Source organism: Nerophis ophidion, linkage group LG24 (genome assembly GCF_033978795.1).
Source record: "Nerophis ophidion isolate RoL-2023_Sa linkage group LG24, RoL_Noph_v1.0, whole genome shotgun sequence".
Classification (NCBI taxonomy): Eukaryota; Metazoa; Chordata; class Actinopteri; order Syngnathiformes; family Syngnathidae; genus Nerophis; species Nerophis ophidion.
The window spans coordinates 1329066-1354582 of NC_084634.1; the positions used below are offsets into that span (position 1 = coordinate 1329066).

Genomic DNA, 25517 nt, shown 5'->3' on the forward strand with positions numbered 1-25517 from the left:
ATGTTACAATCCTTTATAATAATATTAACAAACATTTCTATTTTACAATACTTTATAATAATATTAACAAACATTTCTATGTTACAATCCTTTATAATAATATTAACAAACATTTATGTCCTTTATACTGAGTGAAGTGCGTGTAATACACCATGTGACCAGCAGGTGGCGGGGTAATGCTGCCCGCTCTGCTCATGCGCACAGCATGGGAAGGGAAGTGTCCCTTGCGCATGCGTGATGCGCTGGCGTTGTCACGCCAAATTTCTTCTCCCTACAAACCCCCCTAACCCTAACCCTAACGCTATATTATAAAAATATAACGCTATATTATAAAAATAAAGACGTTTTGTTAACGCTATATTATAAAAAAAAATTAAAAAACAATTTACAAACACAAGCTGTGGGATGACATAAGAGGAAACGTGACCCCGGAAGTAAATGCGTCATCCCATAGCTTGTGTTTGTAAATTGTTTTTTAATTTTTTTTTATAATACTGCGTTAACAAAACGTCTGTATTTTCATAATATATTGTTATATTTTATAATATAGTGTTAACAAAACGTCTGTATTAATCATGACCCCGGAAGTAAATGGGGGGGAAGGTTTTTGTAGGGGGGAAGACATTTGGTGTGACAACGCGGTCAGCACAGCAATCTTGTCTTTTTAACTAACTATTTCAACTAACTACTCTATTTCAACTAACTACTATATTGTAACTAACTACTATATTTCAACTAACTACTATATTGTAACTAACTACTCTATTCCTTCTTCTTCACCTGCGTGCCTGTTCGTGTCCCAAAGTCAACTTTGTTAGGATGACGTCATCTCGTCTTTGAAGTGTCTTTTCCTGCTCTACTTGCTAGTTAGCTTAGCTGCTAGGCTAACTAAGACGGCCGGAAGTCAGCCACCTGTGAGTATAAAGTGCGGTGTTTGTGTCCACACCTGTGTGGGACATATACTATTAAGTGTGGTGTTTGTGTCGACACCTTTGTGTGATATATTATAATGTGTGGTGTTTGTGTCAACATGTGTGTGTGATATAGTATTAAGTGTGGTGTTTGTGTCGACACGTGTGTGTGATATAGTATTAAGTGTGGTGTTTGTGTCGAAACGTTTGTGTGAAATAGAATAAAGTGTTGTGTTTGTGTCGACATGTGTGTGAAATAGTATAAAGTGTTGCGTTTGTGTCGACATGTGTGTGAAATAGTATAAAGTGTTGCGTTTATGTCGACATGTGTGTGAAGTAGTGTAAAGTGTTGTTCGTGTCGACATGTGTGTGAAATAGTATAAAGTGTTGCGTTTGTGTCGACACGTGTGTCTGAAATAGTATAAAGTGTTGTGTTTGTGTCGACATGTGTGTCTGAAATAGTATAAAGTGTTGTGTTTGTGTCGACATGTGTGTGAAATAGTGTAAAGTGTTGTTCGTGTCGACATGTGTGTGAAATAGTATAAAGTGTTGCGTTTGTGTCGACATGTGTGTGAAATAGTGTAAAGTGTTGTTCGTGTCGACATGTGTGTGAAATAGTATAAAGTGTTGCGTTTGTGTCGACGTGTGTGAAATAGTGTAAAGTGTTGCGTTTGTGTCGACATGTGTGTGAAATAGTATAAAGTGTTGTGTTCGTGTCAACATGTGTGTGAAATAGTATAAAGTGTTGTTCGTGTCAACATGTGTGTGAAATAGTATAAAGTGTTGTGTTTGTGTCAACACGTGTGTCTGAAATAGTATAAAGTGTTGTGTTTGTGTCAACATGCGTGTGTGAAATAGTATAAAGTGTTGTGTTTGTGTCAACATGCGTGTGTGAAATAGTATAAAGTGTTGTGTTTGTTTTGACATCTGTGTGAAATAGTACAAAGTGTGGTGTTTGTGTCAACATGCGTGTGTAAAATAGTATAAAGTGTTGTGTTTGTGTCAACATGCGTGTGTGAAATAGTACAAAGTGTGGTGTTTGTGTTGACATCTGTGTGAAATAGTATAAAGTGTGGTGTTTGTGTTGACATCTGTGTGAAATAGTATAAAGTGTTGTGTTTGTTTTGACATCTGTGTGAAATAGTACAAAGTGTGGTGTTTGTGTTGACATCTGTGTGAAATAGTACAAAGTGTGGTGTTTGTGTTGACATCTGTGTGAAATAGTATAAAGTGTGGTGTCTGTGTCGACGTGTGTGAAATAGTATAAAGTGTGGTGTTTGTGTCAACATGCGTGTGTGAAATAGTACAAAGTGTGGTGTTTGTGTCGACATGTGTGTGAAATAGTACAAAGTGTGGTGTTTGTGTCGACATGTGTGTGATATAGTATAAAGTGTGGTGTTTGTGTCGACGTGTGTGATATAGTACAAAGTGTGGTTTTTGTGTTGACGTGGGTGAAATAGTATAAAGTGTGGTGTTTGTGTCGACGTGTGTGAAATAGTATAAAGTGTGGTGTTTGTGTCGACGTGTGTGTGATATAGTATAAAGTGTGGTGTTTGTGTCGACGTGTGTGATATAGTACAAAGTGTGGTGTTTGTGTCGACGTGTGTGAAATAGTATAAAGTGTGGTGTTTGTGTCAACATGCGTGTGTGAAATAGTACAAAGTGTGGTGTTTGTGTCGACATGTGTGTGAAATAGTACAAAGTGTGGTGTTTGTGTCGACATGTGTGTGATATAGTATAAAGTGTGGTGTTTGTGTCGACGTGTGTGATATAGTACAAAGTGTGGTTTTTGTGTTGACGTGGGTGAAATAGTATAAAGTGTGGTGTTTGTGTCGACGTGTGTGAAATAGTATAAAGTGTGGTGTTTGTGTCGACGTGTGTGTGATACAGTATAAAGTGTGGTGTTTGTGTCGACGTGTGTGATATAGTACAAAGTGTGGTGTTTGTGTCGACATGTGTGTGATATAGTATAAAGTGTTGTGTTTGTGTCGACGTGTGTGTGTGATATAGTACAAAGTGTGGTGTTTGTGTCGACGTGTGTGAAATAGTATAAAGTGTGGTGTTTGTGTCGACGTGTGTGAAATAGTATAAAGTGTGGTGTTTGTGTCGACGTGTGTGAAATAGTATAAAGTGTGGTGTTTGTGTCGACGTGTGTGAAATAGTATAAAGTGTGGTGTTTGTGTCGACGTGTGTGATATAGTATAAAGTGTGGTGTTTGTGTCGACGTGTGTGATATAGTATAAAGTGTGGTGTTTGTGTCGACGTGTGTGATATAGTATAAAGTGTGGTGTTTGTGTCGACGTGTGTGATATAGTATAAAGTGTGGTGTTTGTGTCGACGTGTGTGATATAGTATAAAGTGTGGTGTTTGTGTCGACGTGTGTGATATAGTATGTTGTAATGTATTATTGCCCTATTCAAGGCTACAAATATTTGACTTTACAATGTTTTAATATTGAAAATATTGCATATATTTTGTGGTTGCCATACAAAAACATAAACGTGTTGAAAGTTGAAGTGTTGAAAGTAAAAAAACAATAATAAAAATGTATGACTTTATGAGTGAGGCACCTTTTGGATCCCAAATATATTTATTGGGATTTTATTTATATTTTCACTGTGATTACTCAAAAATAATCATTGAAATCAACGATGTTCTGCATTATTGATCTTTTCAAGGCTCTAATTCAGGGGTAGGGAACCAGATGTGGCTCTTTGGATGACCACATATGGCTCTCAGATAATAAATGATAAATGATAAATGGGTTGTACTTGTATAATTATATTTATATAGCGCTTTTCTCTAGTGACTCTAAGCGCTTTACATAGTGAAACCCAATATCTGAGTTACATTTAAAGCAGTGTGGGTGGCACTGGGAGCAGGTGGGTCAAGTATCTTGCCCAAGGACACAACGGCAGTGACTAGGATGGCGGAAGCGGGAATCGAACCTGGAACCCTCAGGTTGCTAGCACGGCCACTCTACCAACCGAGCTATGCCGAGTAACCGTGTAATACTCTTCCATATCAGTAGGTGGCAGTCGGTAGCTAATTGCTTTGAAGATGTGGGAAACAGCGGGAGGCAGAGTGCAGGTAAAATAAACCAGGGGTGGGGAACCTATGGCTCTAGAGCCAGATGTGGCTCTTTTGATGACTGCACCTGTCTCAGATCAATCTTAGCTGACATTGCTTAACACGATAATTCGGCCGGTAATCACAGTTTCAAAAATAACGTTCAAATTATAAAACATTCTCATGCATTTTAATCCAACCATCCGTTTTCTACCGCACCTGTTCAAAAAGTCGCATTAATGGTAAGAAGTATTATATTTATTATGGGTTAACTTTTAGAATAACAATGTTGTTAAAAAGAATATATTATATTCTGCAAATGTTGGTCATGCTTAAAAATGCACAAATTTAGTTGTTTTCAATGTTGAAAAATGTTAAATAACAGAAAAGGCATAAAACCTTTTTGTTTGTTTTTTAGCTTTATATCAACCTGAAGTTGATGTACTGTAAATATTTACTATAAGCATTAAATAATTAAAAAACAACTAACTGGGGCGACATAGCTCGGTTGGTAGAGTGGCTGTCCCAGCAACTTGAGGGTTGCAGGTTCGATTCCCGCTTCCGCCATCCTAGTCACTGCCGTTGTGTCCTTGGGCAAGACACTTGACCCACCTGCTCCCAGTGCCACCCACACTGCTTTAAATGGAACTCAGATATTGGGTTTCACTATGTAAGGCGCTTTGAGTCACTTGAGAAAAGCGCTATATAAATATAATTCACTACACCCTTTATGGTCTCCAGCAGCCCTAAAGGTAAAAAAATAAATGAAAATAAATCCATATATTTTGTTATGGTTTGAAAATTAAAAATATAGTGGCGTGTGCGGCCCTCAGTGGAAAAAGTTTGGACACCCCTGCTGTAAGCTAATCGATGCTAACATGCTATTTAGGCTAGCTGTATGTACATATTGCATCATTTTGCCTCATCCATCCCATCCATTTTCTACCGCTTATTCCCTTTTTTTGGGGTCGCGGGGGGGCGCTGGCGCCTATCTCAGCTACAATCGGGCGGAAGGCGGGGTACACCCTGGACAAGTCGCCATCTCATCGCAGGGCCAACACAGATAAGAGAACATTCACACACTAGGGACCATTTAGTGTTGCCAATCTACCTATCCCCAGGTGTATGTCTTTGGAGGTGGGAGGGGCCTATCCCCAGGTGCATGTCTTTGGAGGTGGGAGGGGCCTATCCCCAGGTGCATGTCTTTGGAGGTGGGAGGGGCCTATCCCCAGGTGCATGTCTTTGGAGGTGGGAGGGGCCTATCCCCAGGTGCATGTCTTTGGAGGTGGGAGGGGCCTATCCCCAGGTGCATGTCTTTGGAGGTGGGAGGGGCCTATCCCCAGGTGCATGTCTTTGGAGGTGGGAGGGGCCTATCCCCAGGTGCATGTCTTTGGAGGTGGGAGGGGCCTATCCCCAGGTGCATGTCTTTGGAGGTGGGAGGGGCCTATCCCCAGGGGCATGTCTTTGGAGGTGGGAGGGGCCTATCCCCAGGGGCATGTCTTTGGAGGTGGGAGGGGCCTATCCCCAGGGGCATGTCTTTGGAGGTGGGAGGGGCCTATCCCCAGGTGCATGTCTTTGGAGGTGGGAGGGGCCTATCCCCAGGTGCATGTCTTTGGAGGTGGGAGGGGCCTATCCCCAGGTGCATGTCTTTGGAGGTGGGAGGGGCCTATCCCCAGGTGGATGTCTTTGGAGGTGGGAGGGGCCTATCCCCAGGTGCATGTCTTTGGAGGTGGGAGGAGCCTATCCCCAGGTGCATGTCTTTGGAGGTGGGAGGGGCCTATCCCCAGGTGCATGTCTTTGGAAGTGGGAGGGGCCTATCCCCAGGTGCATGTCTTTGGAGGTGGGAGGGGCCTATCCCCAGGTGCATGTCTTTGGAGGTGGGAGGGGCCTATCCCCAGGTGTATGTCTTTGGAGGTGGGAGGGGCCTATCCCCAGGTGCATGTCTTTGGAGGTGGGAGGGGCCTATCCCCAGGTGCATGTCTTTGGAGGTGGGAGGGGCCTATCCCCAGGTGTATGTCTTTGGAGGTGGGAGGGGCCTATCCCCAGGTGCATGTCTTTGGAGGGGGGAGGGGCCTATCCCCAGGTGTATGTCTTTGGAGGTGGGAGGGGCCTATCCCCAGGAGCATGTCTTTGGAGGTGGGAGGGGCCTATCCCCAGGTGCATGTCTTTGGAGGTGGGAGGGGCCTATCCCCAGGTGCATGTCTTTGGAGGTGGGAGGGGCCTATCCCCAGGTGTATGTCTTTGGAGGTGGGAGGGGCCTATCCCCAGGAGCATGTCTTTGGAGGTGGGAGGGGCCTATCCCCAGGTGCATGTCTTTGGAGGTGGGAGGGGCCTATCCCCAGGTGCATGTCTTTGGAGGTGGGAGGGGCCTATCCCCAGGTGCATGTCTTTGGAGGTGGGAGGGGCCTATCCCCAGGTGCATGTCTTTGGAGGTGGGAGGGGCCTATCCCCAGGTACATGTCTTTGGAGGTGGGAGGGGCCTATCCCCAGGTGTATGTCTTTGGAGGTGGGAGGGGCCTATCCCCAGGAGCATGTCTTTGGAGGTGGGAGGGGCCTATCCCCAGGTGCATGTCTTTGGAGGTGGGAGGGGCCTATCCCCAGGTGCATATCTTTGGAGGTGGGAGGGGCCTATCCCCAGGTGCATGTCTTTGGAGGTGGGAGGGGCCTATCCCCAGGTGCATGTCTTTGGAGGTGGGAGGGGCCTATCCCCAGGTGCATGTCTTTGGAGGTGGGAGGGGCCTATCCCCAGGTGCATGTCTTTGGAGGTGGGAGGAAGCCGGAGTACCCAGAGGGAACCCACGCAGTCACGGGGAGAACATGCAAACTCCACACAGAAAGATCCCGAGCCTGGATTTGAACCCAGGACTACTCAGGACCTTCGTATTGTGAGGCAGACGCACTAACCCCTCTGCCACCGTGAAGCCCCATTTTGCCTCATTTGTTGCTATATTTCATCTCATTTAGGTTCCTTTAAGTCCTCTTAACTCATTTATATCTCCTGACACACTATTTGTACGTAATATGGCTTTGGATTTTTTGCAGATTTGTTTTTGTATTTTTAGTCCAATATGGCTGTAAGGCTTTGATAAAAGGATTTGGACTCCGATGCAGATTTGGGACTTTAGACAGGCTTTTATTTTGACGGTTTCCTTTTACCTCCCGAGTCAAGAAAAAACATCTAATATCACAAAAAAAAAAACTACGCGGTGAAAAGGTTCCAGAAAAAGAAGGAACAACCGAAAATCGCTCCGAACGGAGGAAAACACAAAAGTGAAGACGAACTATAAACAGTATTTAACAAAAAGCGCTCCAACAGGAGGACAAAAACAATTCTACACTAACTAATGTAATAAAGTATTTAACAAAAATAGTCACTCAAAAAGTTGAGGAATGAATGAAAGAAATTAACTGAAACTTAGCACTGCGGCTGAATAACTAAATAAGCAAAATCACTCTGCTGAGGAGGAAGAAAGGAAAACTCCAAATATTCATGAAGGGGTTCAGCATCAAGGGACATAAGCAGAAGACAAGGCAAGGCATGGACAAGACATGGACCAAGACAAGGCAAGGCATGGACAAAGACATGGACAAAGACAAGGCAAGGCATGGACAAAGACATGGACAAAGGCATGGACAAAGACATGGACAAAGACATGGACAAAGACAAGGCAAGGCATGGACAAAGACATGGACAAAGACAAGGCAAGGCATGGACAAAGACATGGACAAAGACAAGGCAAGGCATGGACAAAGACATGGACAAAGACATGGACAAAGACAAGGCAAGGCATGGACAAAGACATGGACAAAGACATGGACAAAGACAAGGCAAGGCATGGACAAAGACAAGGCAAGGCATGGACAAAGACAAGGCAAGGCATGGACAAAGACATGGACAAAGACATGGACAAAGACATGGACAAAGACATGGACAAAGACATGGACGAAGACAAGGCAAGGCATGGACAAAGACATGGACAAAGACATGGACAAAGACAAGGCAAGGCATGGACAAAGACTTGGACAAAGGCATGGACAAAGACATGGACAAAGACATGGACAAAGGCATGGACAAAGACATGGACAAAGACATGGACAAAGACATGGACAAAGACAAGGCAAGGCATGGACAAAGACATGGACAAAGACATGGACAAAGACAAGGCAAGGCATGGACAAAGACATGGACAAAGACATGGACAAAGACAAGGCAAGGCATGGACAAAGACATGGACAAAGGCATGGACAAAGACATGGACAAAGACATGGACAAAGACATGGACAAAGACAAGGCAAGGCATGGACAAAGACATGGACAAAGACAAGGCAAGGCATGGACAAAGACATGGACAAAGACTAGGCAAGGCATGGACAAAGGCATGGACAAAGACATGGACAAAGGCATGGACAAAGACATGGACAAAGACAAGGCAAGACATGGACAAAGACATGGACAAAGACAAGGCAAGGCATGGACAAAGACATGGACAAAGACAAGGCAAGGCATGGACAAAGACATGGACAAAGACATGGACGCTAGAGAGCACCAATAAAGCAGACAATCTGGCACAGAAGAAAGGAAGGAGTGAGCTTATAAACACATGAAGGTAATAGAGAACAGCTGGAAACAATCAGAGAACAAGGATGACGTCAGACTGATGACACAAAAGGAAGTGACCTGAAACCAGAGGAGAGTTACTTTTCAAATTAAAAGCATAAGACAAAAACCCCAAAACAAGACATCCCTCACCGCCGTGTGACGTCCATTTTACATCTATTTTTAGAACACTAAGGTTGATTGGCAACACTAAATGGTCCCTAGTGTGTGAATGTGAGTGTGAATGTTGTCTGTCTATCTGTGTTGGCCCTGTGATGAGGTGGCGACTTGTCCAGGGTGTACCCCGCCTTCCGCCCGATTGTAGCTGAGATAGGCGCCAGCGCCCCCCGCGACCCCGAAAGGGAATAAGCGGTAGAAAATGGATGGATGGATGGATGGAAGACAAAACCTCACAATAATGTCGGATTAAATGCTAACAACGTTATATGACAGAGACCACCTTAAATGGAATGGAATTTTACATTTTTTTACTGAATGAGGAACCCAGAATATACAAACCCCGTTTCCATATAAGTTGGGAAATGGTGTTAGATGTAAATATAAACAGAATACAATGATTTGCAAATCCTTTTCAAGCCATATTCAGTTGAATATGCTACAAAGACAACATATTTCATGTTCAAACTCATAAACTTTATTTGTTTTTTGCAAATTAACTTAGAATTTCATGACTGCAACACGTGCCAAAGTAGTTGGGAAAGGGCATGTTCACCGCTGTGTTACATCACCTTTTCTTTTAACAACACTCAATAAACGTTTGGGAACTGAGGAAACTAATTGTTGAAGCTTTGAAAGTGGAATTCTTTCCCATTCTTGTTTTATGTAGAGCTTCAGTCCTTCAACAGTCCGGGGTCTCCGCTGTCCTATTTTACGCTTCATAATGCGCCACACATTTTCCATGGGAGACAGGTCTGGACTGCAGGCGGGCCAGGAAAGTACCCGCACTCTTTTACTATGAAGCCACGCTGTTGTAACACGTGGCTTGGCATTGTCTTGCTGAAATAAGCAGGGGCGTCCATGATAACGTTGCTTGGATGACAACATATGTTGCTCCAAAACCTGTATGGACCATTCAGCATTAATGGTGCCTTCACAGATGTGTAAGTTACCCATGCCTTGGGCACTAATACACCCCCATACCATCACACATGTGTAAGTTACCCATGCCTTGGGCACTAATGCACCCCCATACCATCACACATGTGTAAGTTACCCATGTCTTGGGCACTAATACACCCCCATACCATCACACATGTGTAAGTTACCCATGTCTTGGGCACTAATACACCCCCATACCATCACACATGTGTAAGTTACCCATGTCTTGTTCACTAATACACCCCCATACCATCACACATGTGTAAGTTACCCATGTCTTGTTCACTAATACACCCCCATACCATCACACATGTGTAAGTTACCCATGTCTTGTTCACTAATACACCCCCATACCATCACACATGTGTAAGTTACCCATGTCTTGGGCACTAATGCACCCCCATACCATCACACATGTGTAAGTTACCCATGTCTTGTTCACTAATACACCCCCATACCATCACACATGTGTAAGTTACCCATGCCTTGGGCACTAATACACCCCCATACCATCACACATGTGTAAGTTACCCATGTCTTGTTCACTAATACACCCCCATACCATCACACATGTGTAAGTTACCCATGTCTTGTTCACTAATACACCCCCATACCATCACACATGTGTAAGTTACCCATGTCTTGGGCACTAATGCACCCCCATACCATCACACATGTGTAAGTTACCCATGTCTTGTTCACTAATACACCCCCATACCATCACACATGTGTAAGTTACCCATGTCTTGGGCACTAATACACCCCCATACCATCACACATGTGTAAGTTACCCATGTCTTGTTCACTAATACACCCCCATACCATCACACATGTGTAAGTTACCCATGTCTTGTTCGCTAATACACCCCCATACCATCACACATGTGTAAGTTACCCATGCCTTGGGCACTAATACACCCCCATACCATCACACATGTGTAAGTTACCCATGTCTTGTTCACTAATACACCCCCATACCATCACACATGTGTAAGTTACCCATGTCTTGGGCACTAATACACCCCCATACCATCACACATGTGTAAGTTACCCATGCCTTGGGCACTAATACACCCCCATACCATCACACATGTGTAAGTTACCCATGTCTTGTTCACTAATACACCCCCATACCATCACACATGTGTAAGTTACCCATGCCTTGGGCACTAATACACCCCCATACCATCACACATGTGTAAGTTACCCATGCCTTGGGCACTAATACACCCCCATACCATCACACATGTGTAAGTTACCCATGTCTTGTTCACTAATACACCCCCATACCATCACACATGTGTAAGTTACCCATGCCTTGGGCACTAATACACCCCCATACCATCACACATGTGTAAGTTACCCATGTCTTGTTCACTAATACACCCCCATACCATCACACATGTGTAAGTTACCCATGTCTTGGGCACTAATACACCCCCATACCATCACACATGTGTAAGTTACCCATGCCTTGGGCACTAATACACCCCCATACCATCACACATGTGTAAGTTACCCATGTCTTGTTCACTAATACACCCCCATACCATCACACATGTGTAAGTTACCCATGTCTTGTTCACTAATACACCCCCATACCATCACACATGTGTAAGTTACCCATGCCTTGGGCACTAATACACCCCCATACCATCACACATGTGTAAGTTACCCATGCCTTGGGCACTAATACACCCCCATACCATCACACATGTGTAAGTTACCCATGCCTTGGGCACTAATACACCCCCATACCATCACACATGTGTAAGTTACCCATGTCTTGTTCACTAATACACCCCCATACCATCACACATGTGTAAGTTACCCATGCCTTGGGCACTAATACACCCCCATACCATCACACATGTGTAAGTTACCCATGCCTTGGGCACTAATACACCCCCATACCATCACACATGTGTAAGTTACCCATGTCTTGGGCACTAATACACCCCCATACCATCACACATGTGTAAGTTACCCATGCCTTGGGCACTAATACACCCCCATACCATCGCACATGTGTAAGTTACCCATGTCTTGTTCACTAATACACCCCCATACCATCACACATGTGTAAGTTACCCATGTCTTGTTCACTAATACACCCCCATACCATCACACATGTGTAAGTTACCCATGCCTTGGGCACTAATACACCCCCATACCATCACACATGTGTAAGTTACCCATGCCTTGGGCACTAATACACCCCCATACCATCACACATGTGTAAGTTACCCATGTCTTGTTCACTAATACACCCCCATACCATCACACATGTGTAAGTTACCCATGTCTTGGGCACTAATACACCCCCATACCATCACACATGTGTAAGTTAGTCATGTCTTGTTCACTAATACACCCCCATACCATCACACATGTGTAAGTTACCCATGTCTTGTTCACTAATACACCCCCATACCATCACACATGTGTAAGTTACCCATGTCTTGGGCACTAATACACCCCCATACCATCACACATGTGTAAGTTACCCATGCCTTGGGCACTAATACACCCCCATACCATCACACATGTGTAAGTTACCCATGTCTTGTTCACTAATACACCCCCATACCATCACACATGTGTAAGTTACCCATGTCTTGGGCACTAATACACCCCCATACCATCACACATGTGTAAGTTACCCATGTCTTGTTCACTAATACACCCCCATACCATCACACATGTGTAAGTTACCCATGCCTTGGGCACTAATACACCCCCATACCATCACACATGTGTAAGTTACCCATGTCTTGTTCACTAATACACCCCCATACCATCACACATGTGTAAGTTACCCATGTCTTGGGCACTAATACACCCCCATACCATCACACATGTGTAAGTTACCCATGCCTTGGGCACTAATACACCCCCATACCATCACACATGTGTAAGTTACCCATGTCTTGGGCACTAATACACCCCCATACCATCACACATGTGTAAGTTACCCATGTCTTGTTCACTAATACACCCCCATACCATCACACATGTGTAAGTTACCCATGCCTTGGGCACTAATGCACCCCCATACCATCACACATGTGTAAGTTACCCATGTCTTGGGCACTAATACACCCCCATACCATCACACATGTGTAAGTTACCCATGTCTTGTTCACTAATACACCCCCATACCATCACACATGTGTAAGTTACCCATGCCTTGGGCACTAATACACCCCCATACCATCACACATGTGTAAGTTACCCATGTCTTGTTCACTAATACACCCCCATACCATCACACATGTGTAAGTTACCCATGTCTTGGGCACTAATACACCCCCATACCATCACACATGTGTAAGTTACCCATGCCTTGGGCACTAATACACCCCCATACCATCACACATGTGTAAGTTACCCATGTCTTGGGCACTAATACACCCCCATACCATCACACATGTGTAAGTTACCCATGTCTTGGGCACTAATACACCCCCATACCATCACACATGTGTAAGTTACCCATGTCTTGTTCACTAATACACCCCCATACCATCACACATGTGTAAGTTACCCATGCCTTGGGCACTAATACACCCCCATACCATCACACATGTGTAAGTTACCCATGTCTTGTTCACTAATACACCCCCATACCATCACACATGTGTAAGTTACCCATGCCTTGGGCACTAATACACCCCCATACCATCACACATGTGTAAGTTACCCATGCCTTGGGCACTAATACACCCCCATACCATCACACATGTGTAAGTTACCCATGCCTTGGGCACTAATACACCCCCATACCATCACACATGTGTAAGTTACCCATGTCTTGGGCACTAATACACCCCCATACCATCACACATGTGTAAGTTACCCATGCCTTGGGCACTAATACACCCCCATACCATCGCACATGTGTAAGTTACCCATGTCTTGTTCACTAATACACCCCCATACCATCACACATGTGTAAGTTACCCATGTCTTGTTCACTAATACACCCCCATACCATCACACATGTGTAAGTTACCCATGCCTTGGGCACTAATACACCCCCATACCATCACACATGTGTAAGTTACCCATGCCTTGGGCACTAATACACCCCCATACCATCACACATGTGTAAGTTACCCATGTCTTGTTCACTAATACACCCCCATACCATCACACATGTGTAAGTTACCCATGCCTTGGGCACTAATACACCCCCATACCATCACACATGTGTAAGTTACCCATGCCTTGGGCACTAATACACCCCCATACCATCACACATGTGTAAGTTACCCATGCCTTGGGCACTAATACACCCCCATACCATCACACATGTGTAAGTTACCCATGTCTTGTTCACTAATACACCCCCATACCATCACACATGTGTAAGTTACCCATGTCTTGGGCACTAATACACCCCCATACCATCACACATGTGTAAGTTAGTCATGTCTTGTTCACTAATACACCCCCATACCATCACACATGTGTAAGTTACCCATGTCTTGGGCACTAATACACCCCCATACCATCACACATGTGTAAGTTAGTCATGTCTTGTTCACTAATACACCCCCATACCATCACACATGTGTAAGTTACCCATGTCTTGGGCACTAATACACCCCCATACCATCACACATGTGTAAGTTAGTCATGTCTTGTTCACTAATACACCCCCATACCATCACACATGTGTAAGTTACCCATGTCTTGTTCACTAATACACCCCCATACCATCACACATGTGTAAGTTACCCATGTCTTGGGCACTAATACACCCCCATACCATCACACATGTGTAAGTTACCCATGCCTTGGGCACTAATACACCCCCATACCATCACACATGTGTAAGTTACCCATGTCTTGTTCACTAATACACCCCCATACCATCACACATGTGTAAGTTACCCATGTCTTGGGCACTAATACACCCCCATACCATCACACATGTGTAAGTTACCCATGTCTTGTTCACTAATACACCCCCATACCATCACACATGTGTAAGTTACCCATGCCTTGGGCACTAATACACCCCCATACCATCACACATGTGTAAGTTACCCATGTCTTGTTCACTAATACACCCCCATACCATCACACATGTGTAAGTTAGTCATGTCTTGTTCACTAATACACCCCCATACCATCACACATGTGTAAGTTACCCATGTCTTGTTCACTAATACACCCCCATACCATCACACATGTGTAAGTTACCCATGTCTTGGGCACTAATACACCCCCATACCATCACACATGTGTAAGTTACCCATGCCTTGGGCACTAATACACCCCCATACTATCACACATGTGTAAGTTACCCATGTCTTGTTCACTAATACACCCCCATACCATCACACATGTGTAAGTTACCCATGTCTTGGGCACTAATACACCCCCATACCATCACACATGTGTAAGTTACCCATGTCTTGTTCACTAATACACCCCCATACCATCACACATGTGTAAGTTACCCATGCCTTGGGCACTAATACACCCCCATACCATCACACATGTGTAAGTTACCCATGTCTTGTTCACTAATACACCCCCATACCATCACACATGTGTAAGTTACCCATGTCTTGGGCACTAATACACCCCCATACCATCACACATGTGTAAGTTACCCATGCCTTGGGCACTAATACACCCCCATACCATCACACATGTGTAAGTTACCCATGTCTTGGGCACTAATACACCCCCATACCATCACACATGTGTAAGTTACCCATGTCTTGTTCACTAATACACCCCCATACCATCACACATGTGTAAGTTACCCATGTCTTGGGCACTAATACACCCCCATACCATCACACATGTGTAAGTTACCCATGTCTTGTTCACTAATACACCCCCATACCATCACACATGTGTAAGTTACCCATGCCTTGGGCACTAATACACCCCCATACCATCACACATGTGTAAGTTACCCATGTCTTGTTCACTAATACACCCCCATACCATCACACATGTGTAAGTTACCCATGTCTTGGGCACTAATACACCCCCATACCATCACACATGTGTAAGTTACCCATGCCTTGGGCACTAATACACCCCCATACCATCACACATGTGTAAGTTACCCATGTCTTGGGCACTAATACACCCCCATACCATCACACATGTGTAAGTTACCCATGTCTTGTTCACTAATACACCCCCATACCATCACACATGTGTAAGTTACCCATGCCTTGGGCACTAATGCACCCCCATACCATCACACATGTGTAAGTTACCCATGCCTTGGGCACTAATACACCCCCATACCATCACACATGTGTAAGTTACCCATGTCTTGTTCACTAATACACCCCCATACCATCACACATGTGTAAGTTACCCATGTCTTGGGCACTAATACACCCCCATACCATCACACATGTGTAAGTTACCCATGCCTTGGGCACTAATACACCCCCATACCATCACACATGTGTAAGTTACCCATGTCTTGGGCACTAATACACCCCCATACCATCACACATGTGTAAGTTACCCATGTCTTGTTCACTAATACACCCCCATACCATCACACATGTGTAAGTTACCCATGTCTTGGGCACTAATACACCCCCATACCATCACACATGTGTAAGTTACCCATGTCTTGTTCACTAATACACCCCCATACCATCACACATGTGTAAGTTACCCATGCCTTGGGCACTAATACACCCCCATACCATCACACATGTGTAAGTTACCCATGTCTTGTTCACTAATACACCCCCATACCATCACACATGTGTAAGTTACCCATGTCTTGGGCACTAATACACCCCCATACCATCACACATGTGTAAGTTACCCATGCCTTGGGCACTAATACACCCCCATACCATCACACATGTGTAAGTTACCCATGTCTTGGGCACTAATACACCCCCATACCATCACACATGTGTAAGTTACCCATGTCTTGTTCACTAATACACCCCCATACCATCACACATGTGTAAGTTACCCATGCCTTGGGCACTAATGCACCCCCATACCATCACACATGTGTAAGTTACCCATGTCTTGGGCACTAATACACCCCCATACCATCACACATGTGTAAGTTACCCATGTCTTGTTCACTAATACACCCCCATACCATCACACATGTGTAAGTTACCCATGCCTTGGGCACTAATACACCCCCATACCATCACACATGTGTAAGTTACCCATGTCTTGTTCACTAATACACCCCCATACCATCACACATGTGTAAGTTACCCATGTCTTGGGCACTAATACACCCCCATACCATCACACATGTGTAAGTTACCCATGCCTTGGGCACTAATACACCCCCATACCATCACACATGTGTAAGTTACCCATGCCTTGTTCACTAATACACCCCCATACCATCACACATGTGTAAGTTACCCATGTCTTGGGCACTAATACACCCCCATACCATCACACATGTGTAAGTTACCCATGTCTTGTTCACTAATACACCCCCATACCATCACACATGTGTAAGTTACCCATGTCTTGTTCACTAATACACCCCCATACCATCACACATGTGTAAGTTACCCATGTCTTGGGCACTAATACACCCCCATACCATCACACATGTGTAAGTTACCCATGTCTTGGGCACTAATACACCCCCATACCATCACACATGTGTAAGTTACCCATGTCTTGTTCACTAATACACCCCCATACCATCACACATGCTGGCTTTTACACTTTGTGTGGATAACAACCCGGATGGTTATTTTCCTCTTTGTTCCGGAGGACACCACATCCACAGTTTCCAAATATCATTTAAAATGTGGACTCGTCAGACCACAGAACACTTTTCCACTTTGCATCAGTCCCTCTTAGATGATCTCGGGCCCAGCTACGCCGGCGACGTTCCTGGATGTTGTTGATCAATGGCTTTCGCTTTGCAGTGTAGAGTTTTAACTTGCATTTACAGATGTAGCGACCAACTGTAGTTACTGACAGTGGTTTTATGAAGTGTTCCTGAGCCCATGTGGTGATATCCTTTACACACTAATGTCGGGGTTTTTTTTGGGTTTTTTTTGCTTTGTCATGAAAAAGGGGCGTTTTTGTCATGAAAAAGGGAGGTTTTTGTTGTTGGTGCACTAATTGTAAGTGTATATTGTGTTTTTTATGTTGATTTAATTAAAAAAAAAATATATATATATATTTATTTTTTATTTATTTATTTATTTTTTTAAATAAAAATTAATAAAAAATTCTTCTGCGACCCAATACCGGGCCGCGGCCCGGTGGTTGGGTACCACTGCTATATGGCACATGTTTATGAGAGTGTTGTTTAGTGTGGTTTCACTATATGGCACATGTTTATGACAGTGTTGTTTAGTGTGGTTTCACTATATGGCACATGTTTGACAGTGTTGTTTAGTGTGGTTTCACTATATGGCACATGTTTATGACAGTGTTGTTTAGTGTGGTTTCACTATATGGCACATGTTTATGACAGTGTTGTTTAGTGTGGTTTCACTATATGGCACATGTTTATGACAGTGTTGTTTAGTGTGGTTTCACTATATGGCACATGTTTATGACAGTGTTGTTTAGTGTGGTTTCACTATATGGCACATGTTTATGACAGTGTTGTTTAGTGTGGTTTCACTATATGGCACATGTTTATGACAGTGTTGTTTAGTGTGGTTTCACTATATGGCACATGTTTACGACAGTGTTGTTTAGTGTGGTTTCACTATATGGCACATGTTTATGACAGTGTTGTTTAGTGTGGTTTCACTATATGGCACATGTTTATGACAGTGTTGTTTAGTGTGGTTTCACTATATGGCACATGTTTATGACAGTGTGGTTTCACTATATGGCACATGTTTATGACAGTGTTGTTTAGTGTGGTTTCACTATATGGCACATGTTTATGACAGTGTTGTTTAGTGTGGTTTCACTATATGGCACATGTTTATGACAGTGTTGTTTAGTGTGGTTTCACTATATGGCACATGTTTATGACAGTGTTGTTTAGTGTGGTCTCACTATATGGCACATGTTTATGACAGTGTTGTTTAGTGTGGTTTCACTATATGGCACATGTTTATGACAGTGTTGTTTAGTGTGGTTTCACTATATGGCACATGTTTATGACAGTGTGGTTTCACTATATGGCACATGTTTATGACAGTGTTGTTTAGTGTGGTTTCACTATATGGCACATGTTTATGACAGTGTTGTTTAGTGTGGTTTCACTATATGGCACATGTTTATGACAGTGTTGTTTAGTGTGGTCTCACTATATGGCACATGTTTATGACAGTGTTGTTTAGTGTGGTTTCACTATACGGCACATGTTTATGACAGTGTTGTTTAGTGTGGTCTCACTATATGGCACATGTTTATGACAGTGTTGTTTAGTGTGGTTTCACTATATGGCACATGTTTATGACAGTGTTGTTTAGTGTGGTTTCACTATATGGCACATGTTTATGACAGTGTTGTTTAGTGTGGTTTCACTATATGGCACATGTTTATGACAGTGTTGTTTAGTGTGGTCTCACTATATGGCACATGTTTATGACAGTGTTGTTTAGTGTGGTTTCACTATATGGCACATGTTTATGACAGTGTTGTTTAGTGTGGTTTCACTATATGGCACATGTTTATGACAGTGTTGTTTAGTGTGGTCTCACTATATGGCACATGTTTATGACAGTGTTGTTTAGTGTGGTCTCACTATATGGCACATGTTTATGACAGTGTTGTTTAGTGTGGTTTCACTATATGGCACATGTTTATGACAGTGTTGTTTAGTGTGGTCTCACTATATGGCACATGTTTATGACAGTGTTGTTTAGTGTGGTCTCACTATATGGCACATGTTTATGACAGTCTTGTTTAGTGTGGTTTCACTATATGGCACATGTTTATGACAGTGTTGTTTAGTGTGGTCTCACTATATGGCACATGTTTATGACAGTGTTGTTTAGTGTGGTTTCACTATATGGCACATGTTTATGACAGTGTTGTTTAGTGTGGTTTCACTATATGGCACATGTTTATGACAGTGTTGTTTAGTGTGGTTTCACTATATGGCACATGTTTATGACAGTGTTGTTTAGTGTGGTTTCACTATATGGCACATGTTTATGACAGTGTTGTTTAGTGTGGTTTCACTATATGGCACATGTTTATGACAGTGTTGTTTAGTGTGGTTTCACTATATGGCACATGTTTATGACAGTGTTGTTTAGTGTGGTTTCACTATATGGCACATGTTTATGACAGTGTTGTTTAGTGTGGTCTCACTATATGGCACATGTTTATGACAGTCTTGTTTAGTGTGGTTTCACTATATGGCACATGTTTATGACAGTGTTGTTTAGTGTGGTTTCACTATATGGCACATGTTTATGACAGTGTTGTTTAGTGTGGTTTCACTATATGGCACATGTTTATGACAGTGTTGTTTAGTGTGGTCTCACTATATGGCACATGTTTATGACAGTGTTGTTTAGTGTGGTTTCACTATACGGCACATGTTTATGACAGTGTTGTTTAGTGTGGTCTCACTATATGGCACATGTTTATGACAGTGTTGTTTAGTGTGGTTTCACTATATGGCACATGTTTATGACAGTGTTGTTTAGTGTGGTTTCACTATATGGCACATGTTTATGACAGTGTTGTTTAGTGTGGTTTCACTATATGGCACATGTTTATGACAGTGTTGTTTAGTGTGGTCTCACTATATGGCACATGTTTATGACAGTGTTGTTTAGTGTGGTTTCACTATATGGCACATGTTTATGACAGTGTTGTTTAGTGTGGTTTCACTATATGGCACATGTTTATGACAGTGTTGTTTAGTGTGGTTTCACTATATGGCACATGTTTATGACAGTGTTGTTTAGTGTGGTTTCACTATATGGCACATGTTTATGACAGTGTTGTTTAGTGTGGTTTCACTATATGGCACATGTTTATGACAGTGTTGTTTAGTGTGGTCTCACTATATGGCACATGTTTATGACAGTGTTGTTTAGTGTGGTCTCACTATATGGCACATGTTTATGACAGTCTTGGTTAGTGTGGTTTCACTATATGGCACATGTTTATGACAGTGTTGTTTAGTGTGGTCTCACTATATGGCACATGTTTATGACAGTGTTGTTTAGTGTGGTTTCACTATATGGCACATGTTTATGACAGTGTTGTTTAGTGTGGTTTCACTATATGGCACATGTTTATGACAGTGTTGTTTAGTGTGGTTTCACTATATGGCACATGTTTATGACAGTGTTGTTTAGTGTGGTTTCACTATATGGCACATGTTTATGACAGTGTTGTTTAGTGTGGTTTCACTATATGGCACATGTTTATGACAGTGTTGTTTAGTGTGGTTTCACTATATGGCACATGTTTATGACAGTGTTGTTTAGTGTGGTTTCACTATATGGCACATGTTTATGACAGTGTTGTTTAGTGTGGTCTCACTATATGGCACATGTTTATGACAGTCTTGTTTAGTGTGGTTTCACTATATGGCACATGTTTATGACAGTGTTGTTTAGTGTGGTTTCACTATATGGCACATGTTTATGACAGTGTTGTTTAGTGTGGTTTCACTATATGGCACATGTTTATGACAGTGTTGTTTAGTGTGGTTTCACTATATGGCACATATGTGAGTCAAGGCAGGTGGCCAAATACTTTTGGCGATATAGTATCCATGGAAATGTGCTGAATCTCTCATGTGACTGAGAAAAGCTGTCTGTTTCTAAAGTTTGTTTTCTTGTGTCCGACAGACATCGCACTTCATCGCCTCGAACAAGCGGAGAGGAGCTTTGGGATGCAGCAGCAGGAGCCACAGCCCCCCCACGTTGAAAAGGAAGACGGGGCGCCACAGACCCTTTACATGAAAAAGGAAGAGGAGGTGCCACAGATCATGCACCTTGAAAAAGAAGAGGAGGACCCGCTGACCCCACGTATCAAAGAGGAACAAGAGGCAGGGCTTAAAAAGGAAGAGGATGCGTGGACCCCCCACATTAAGGAGGAAGAGGAGGAGCACAGCATCCAATGGTTGGACGACATCCCGGTGGTTGTGAAGAGTGAAGATGAGGAGGTCAAAGTTGAAAGAGAGGCGGAGCCTCCGACAGAAGGTGATGGAGACCCCTGTGGAGGACCACCAGCAGACAAGATCTTAGCTCCACTATCAGACGGGGACGAGACGACGTCTCACTCTCCTGACTCTGATGGCGACGGCGACACGCGCTTTAAATGTTCTCACTGTGACAAAACCTTCAAACACCGCTGTACTCTGAAAGTGCACGTGAGAACGCACACCGGGGAAAAACCCTTTTCCTGCGCGGAGTGCGGCAAAGGCTTTGCGCGGAAAAACGTGTTGAAAGTGCACACGAGGACGCACACCGGAGAAAAACCCTGTTCCTGTTCAATCTGCGGCAAGTATTTTAGTCAGAGGCAACATTTGAAAATACACATGAGAATACACACTGCAGAAAAACCATTCGTGTGCTCCGTTTGTAATAAGATATTCTCCGTGAAGGCAAATTTAATAATGCACGCAAGAACGCACACTGGAGAAAAACCTTTTGTCTGTTCAGAATGTGGGAAAGGTTTTACACAAAATCACAGTTTGAAAGCACACGTGAGAACACACACTGGTGAGAAACCTTTTATCTGTTCAGTGTGTGGTAAAGGTTTTGCGCAAAGTCTCTGTTTGAAAGCACACATGAGAATACACACCGGGGAAAAACCTTTTTCATGTTCGGTCTGCGGTAAAGGTTTCTTACAACGAGGCGAGTTGAAAGTTCACATGAGAACACACGTCGGAGAAAAAACATTCTCCTGCTCCATTTGTAGTAAAATATTCCCCCAGAAGGCAAATTTGCAAATACACACGAGAATACACACCGGCGAAAAACCTTTTATCTGTTCGGTCTGCGGTAAAAGTTTTATACAGAGTCACCATTTGAAAAGACACACGAGAAGACACACGGGAGAGAAAGTGTTGAGTTGCAGTGTGTGCGGCCAAGGATTCTCTTACAAGTACCAGTGCAAGAAGCACAAGTGTGCTGGTGAGGACAGCAGCAAAGGAAGCTGAAGGCTTTCAAAGAAGCTGACAAACAAACATCATCAACACATACAAAAGCAGTGAAGATGTCACGTTGTGTAAATAAAAACAATAACAATGATTTGCAAATCCTTTTCGACTAATATTAAAATTCCAAAATCCATCTTAGATGAGCTCAAGCCCGGCGAAGCGTTTCTGGGTGTTGTTGATAAATGGCTGTGGCTTTGCATAGTAGAGTTTTACCTTGCACTTACATACGTCGCGACCAACTGTAGTTACTGACATGGTTTTCTGAAGTGTTCCTGAGCCCATGTGGTGATATCCTTTACACACTGGTGTGGCTTTTTGAGGCCTGAAGGATGGAAGGTGCGTTGACCAAGTGGTGACCCTCGCCCCGTCCTTGTTTGTGAACGAGTGAGCATTTCATGGAAGCTGCTTTTATAGCCAATCGTGGCACCCACCTGTTCCCAATTAGCCTGCACAGCTGTGGGATGTTCCAAATAAGTATTTGATGAGCATTCCTCAACTTTCTCACTCTTTTTTTGAAACATGTTGCCGGCATCAAATTCCAAATGAGCTAATATTTGCTAAAAACTAACAAAGTTTGTCAGTGTGAAGATGAAAAATCTTGTCTTTGCAGTCTATTCAATAGAATATAAGTTGAAAAGGATTTGTTGTATTCTCTTTTTATTTAGCATTTACACAAGCTGACTACTTCACTGCTTTTGGGGTTAACATAAATTGTTTTCTTGTTATTTTGCTCGTACTATTCGTAGATTAAATACTTTAGTGTTTTTTTTCCAGTCAAGTACATGCCTTATTTTTACAACATTGTGTACATTTATTTAGAAGTAACAGAACAATTTGACTGGAGAGTAAACAGTACAAAACATGTTACAATAAATACAATGTACATGTATAAAGATATTTTAAAGACTATTTTATACTTATTCACAATAGTGTTTTATAGAGGTTTTTGAAATAATTAATTGTTAAAAATGTTAGCTTTTTTTATTTATTGTAAATGACCCTATTGAATTTCTAGCATTTTATTATTCTTTATTATTATACCGCCGCCTCTTTGATCTGTAATTTGATCCCCTCAACATGCTTCAAAACTCACCAAACTGGACACACATATCAGGACTGGCAAAAATTGCGATCTAATCAAAAAACCAAAACTCAAAATTGTGCTTGAGCGCCCCCCAGGAAGAAAACACAGACAAAACGGCCTCTAACTCCCAGTAGGAATGTCGTACACACATGAAACAAACACCTCTATGTAGGTCACACTTAGACCTATATCTCATACACTGACAACCCCCAGCTAAAATCAACAGGACGTTTGCAATTACCCCTTCAAAACAAAAGTTGTGTAAAAACAGTCACCATTTTTCAAACATTATCTCCTCTGAGTGCTTTTGTCGTGTCGGCTTCAAATAACCACAGGAGAGGGATTGAACCCTTCTGATTAAAAGTTGATGAAAGAATTTAAATTACTGCTCCTGTTTGGATTTTATGAGCCCTTAAAGAGTCGCTGCTGGTGTGCTGCTGCTGTCTCAAAACTGCCTCTAACTCCCAGTAGGAATGTCAGAGACACATGAGACAGAAACTTCAATGTAAGTCTCACTTAGACCCATATTTCATACACTGACAACCCCCAGCTAAAATCAACAGGAAGTTTGCCATTCCCCATTCTATACAAAAGCTTCTCTCCATTCGCAATACATTAGAGTCTCAAGATGTCGGCACCCTGCTCAGACAAAACCTTCTCTAACTCCCAGTAGGAATGTCAGAGACACATGAGACAAACACCTCAATGTGGGTCTCACTCAGACCTATATTTCATACACTGACAACCCCCAGTTAAAATCAACAGTAAGTTTGCCATCCCCCATTCAATACAAAAGCTTCTCTCCATTCGCAATACATTAGAGTCTCAAGATGGCAGCACCCTGCTCAGACAAAACTGCCTCTAACTCCCAGTAGGATTGTCATAGACACATGAAACAAAAACCTCAATGCAGGTCTCACTTAGACCTATATTTCATACACTGACAACCCCGAGCTAAAATCAACAGTAAGTTTGCCATCCCCCATTCAATACAAAAGCTTCTCTCCATTCGCAATACATTAGAGTCTCAAGATGGCGGCACCCTGCTCAGACAAAACTGCCTCTAACTCCCAGTAGGTTTGTCGTAGACACATGAAACAAAAACCTCAATGCAGGTCTCACTTAGACCTATACATTTCATACACTGACAACCCCCAGCTAAAATCAACAGGAAGTTTCCAATTCCCCCTTCAATACAAAAGATGGCTGTAAATACTCTGTCCCGTGCATCGCTGCTTGCAGCTTTAATTGTTTTACATGTGTTCATACCTTTGCTTTTAAATAAACACTTAATTCCTTTTGAGTTGATATTTACTGGTTCACATGGGAAACATCTTCTGGACCACTTCCGGAAGCTCATTATTTGAGCAGTTTTTTTGTTTTATACAAGATAATTTACTCAAGTGTAAGACTTTATGAACCATTTGTTGGGTATCGATAATCCATTCTACTAATGATCTTTATTACTCCTTTTTGTGATATGAATATTGTTTTGTGATTGTTTTATATGCATGTCCCCACATCTTTTATGCAATATGTAGAAGAAGGAAGACGGCATAATTATTTGTGAAAGGACATGAAGGATATTTTTGTTTTTAATAATCTACATTTGTGAATATAAAAATAAAAAAAGAGCACCCACGA

At 42.8% G+C, this 25517-nt stretch overlaps 1 protein-coding gene across 1 annotated transcript; it reads left to right on the plus strand.

The window, feature by feature from the left end:
- Positions 1 to 620: 620 nt before the first annotated feature.
- LOC133542332 (oocyte zinc finger protein XlCOF6.1-like) lies at positions 621 to 25517 on the plus strand. The gene is made up of 2 exons (XM_061886362.1): positions 621 to 914; positions 21474 to 25517. Exon 2 carries the CDS (start codon positions 21518 to 21520, stop codon positions 22787 to 22789), a length of 1272 nt encoding a protein of 423 aa, XP_061742346.1. The 5' UTR covers positions 621 to 914; positions 21474 to 21517; the 3' UTR covers positions 22790 to 25517.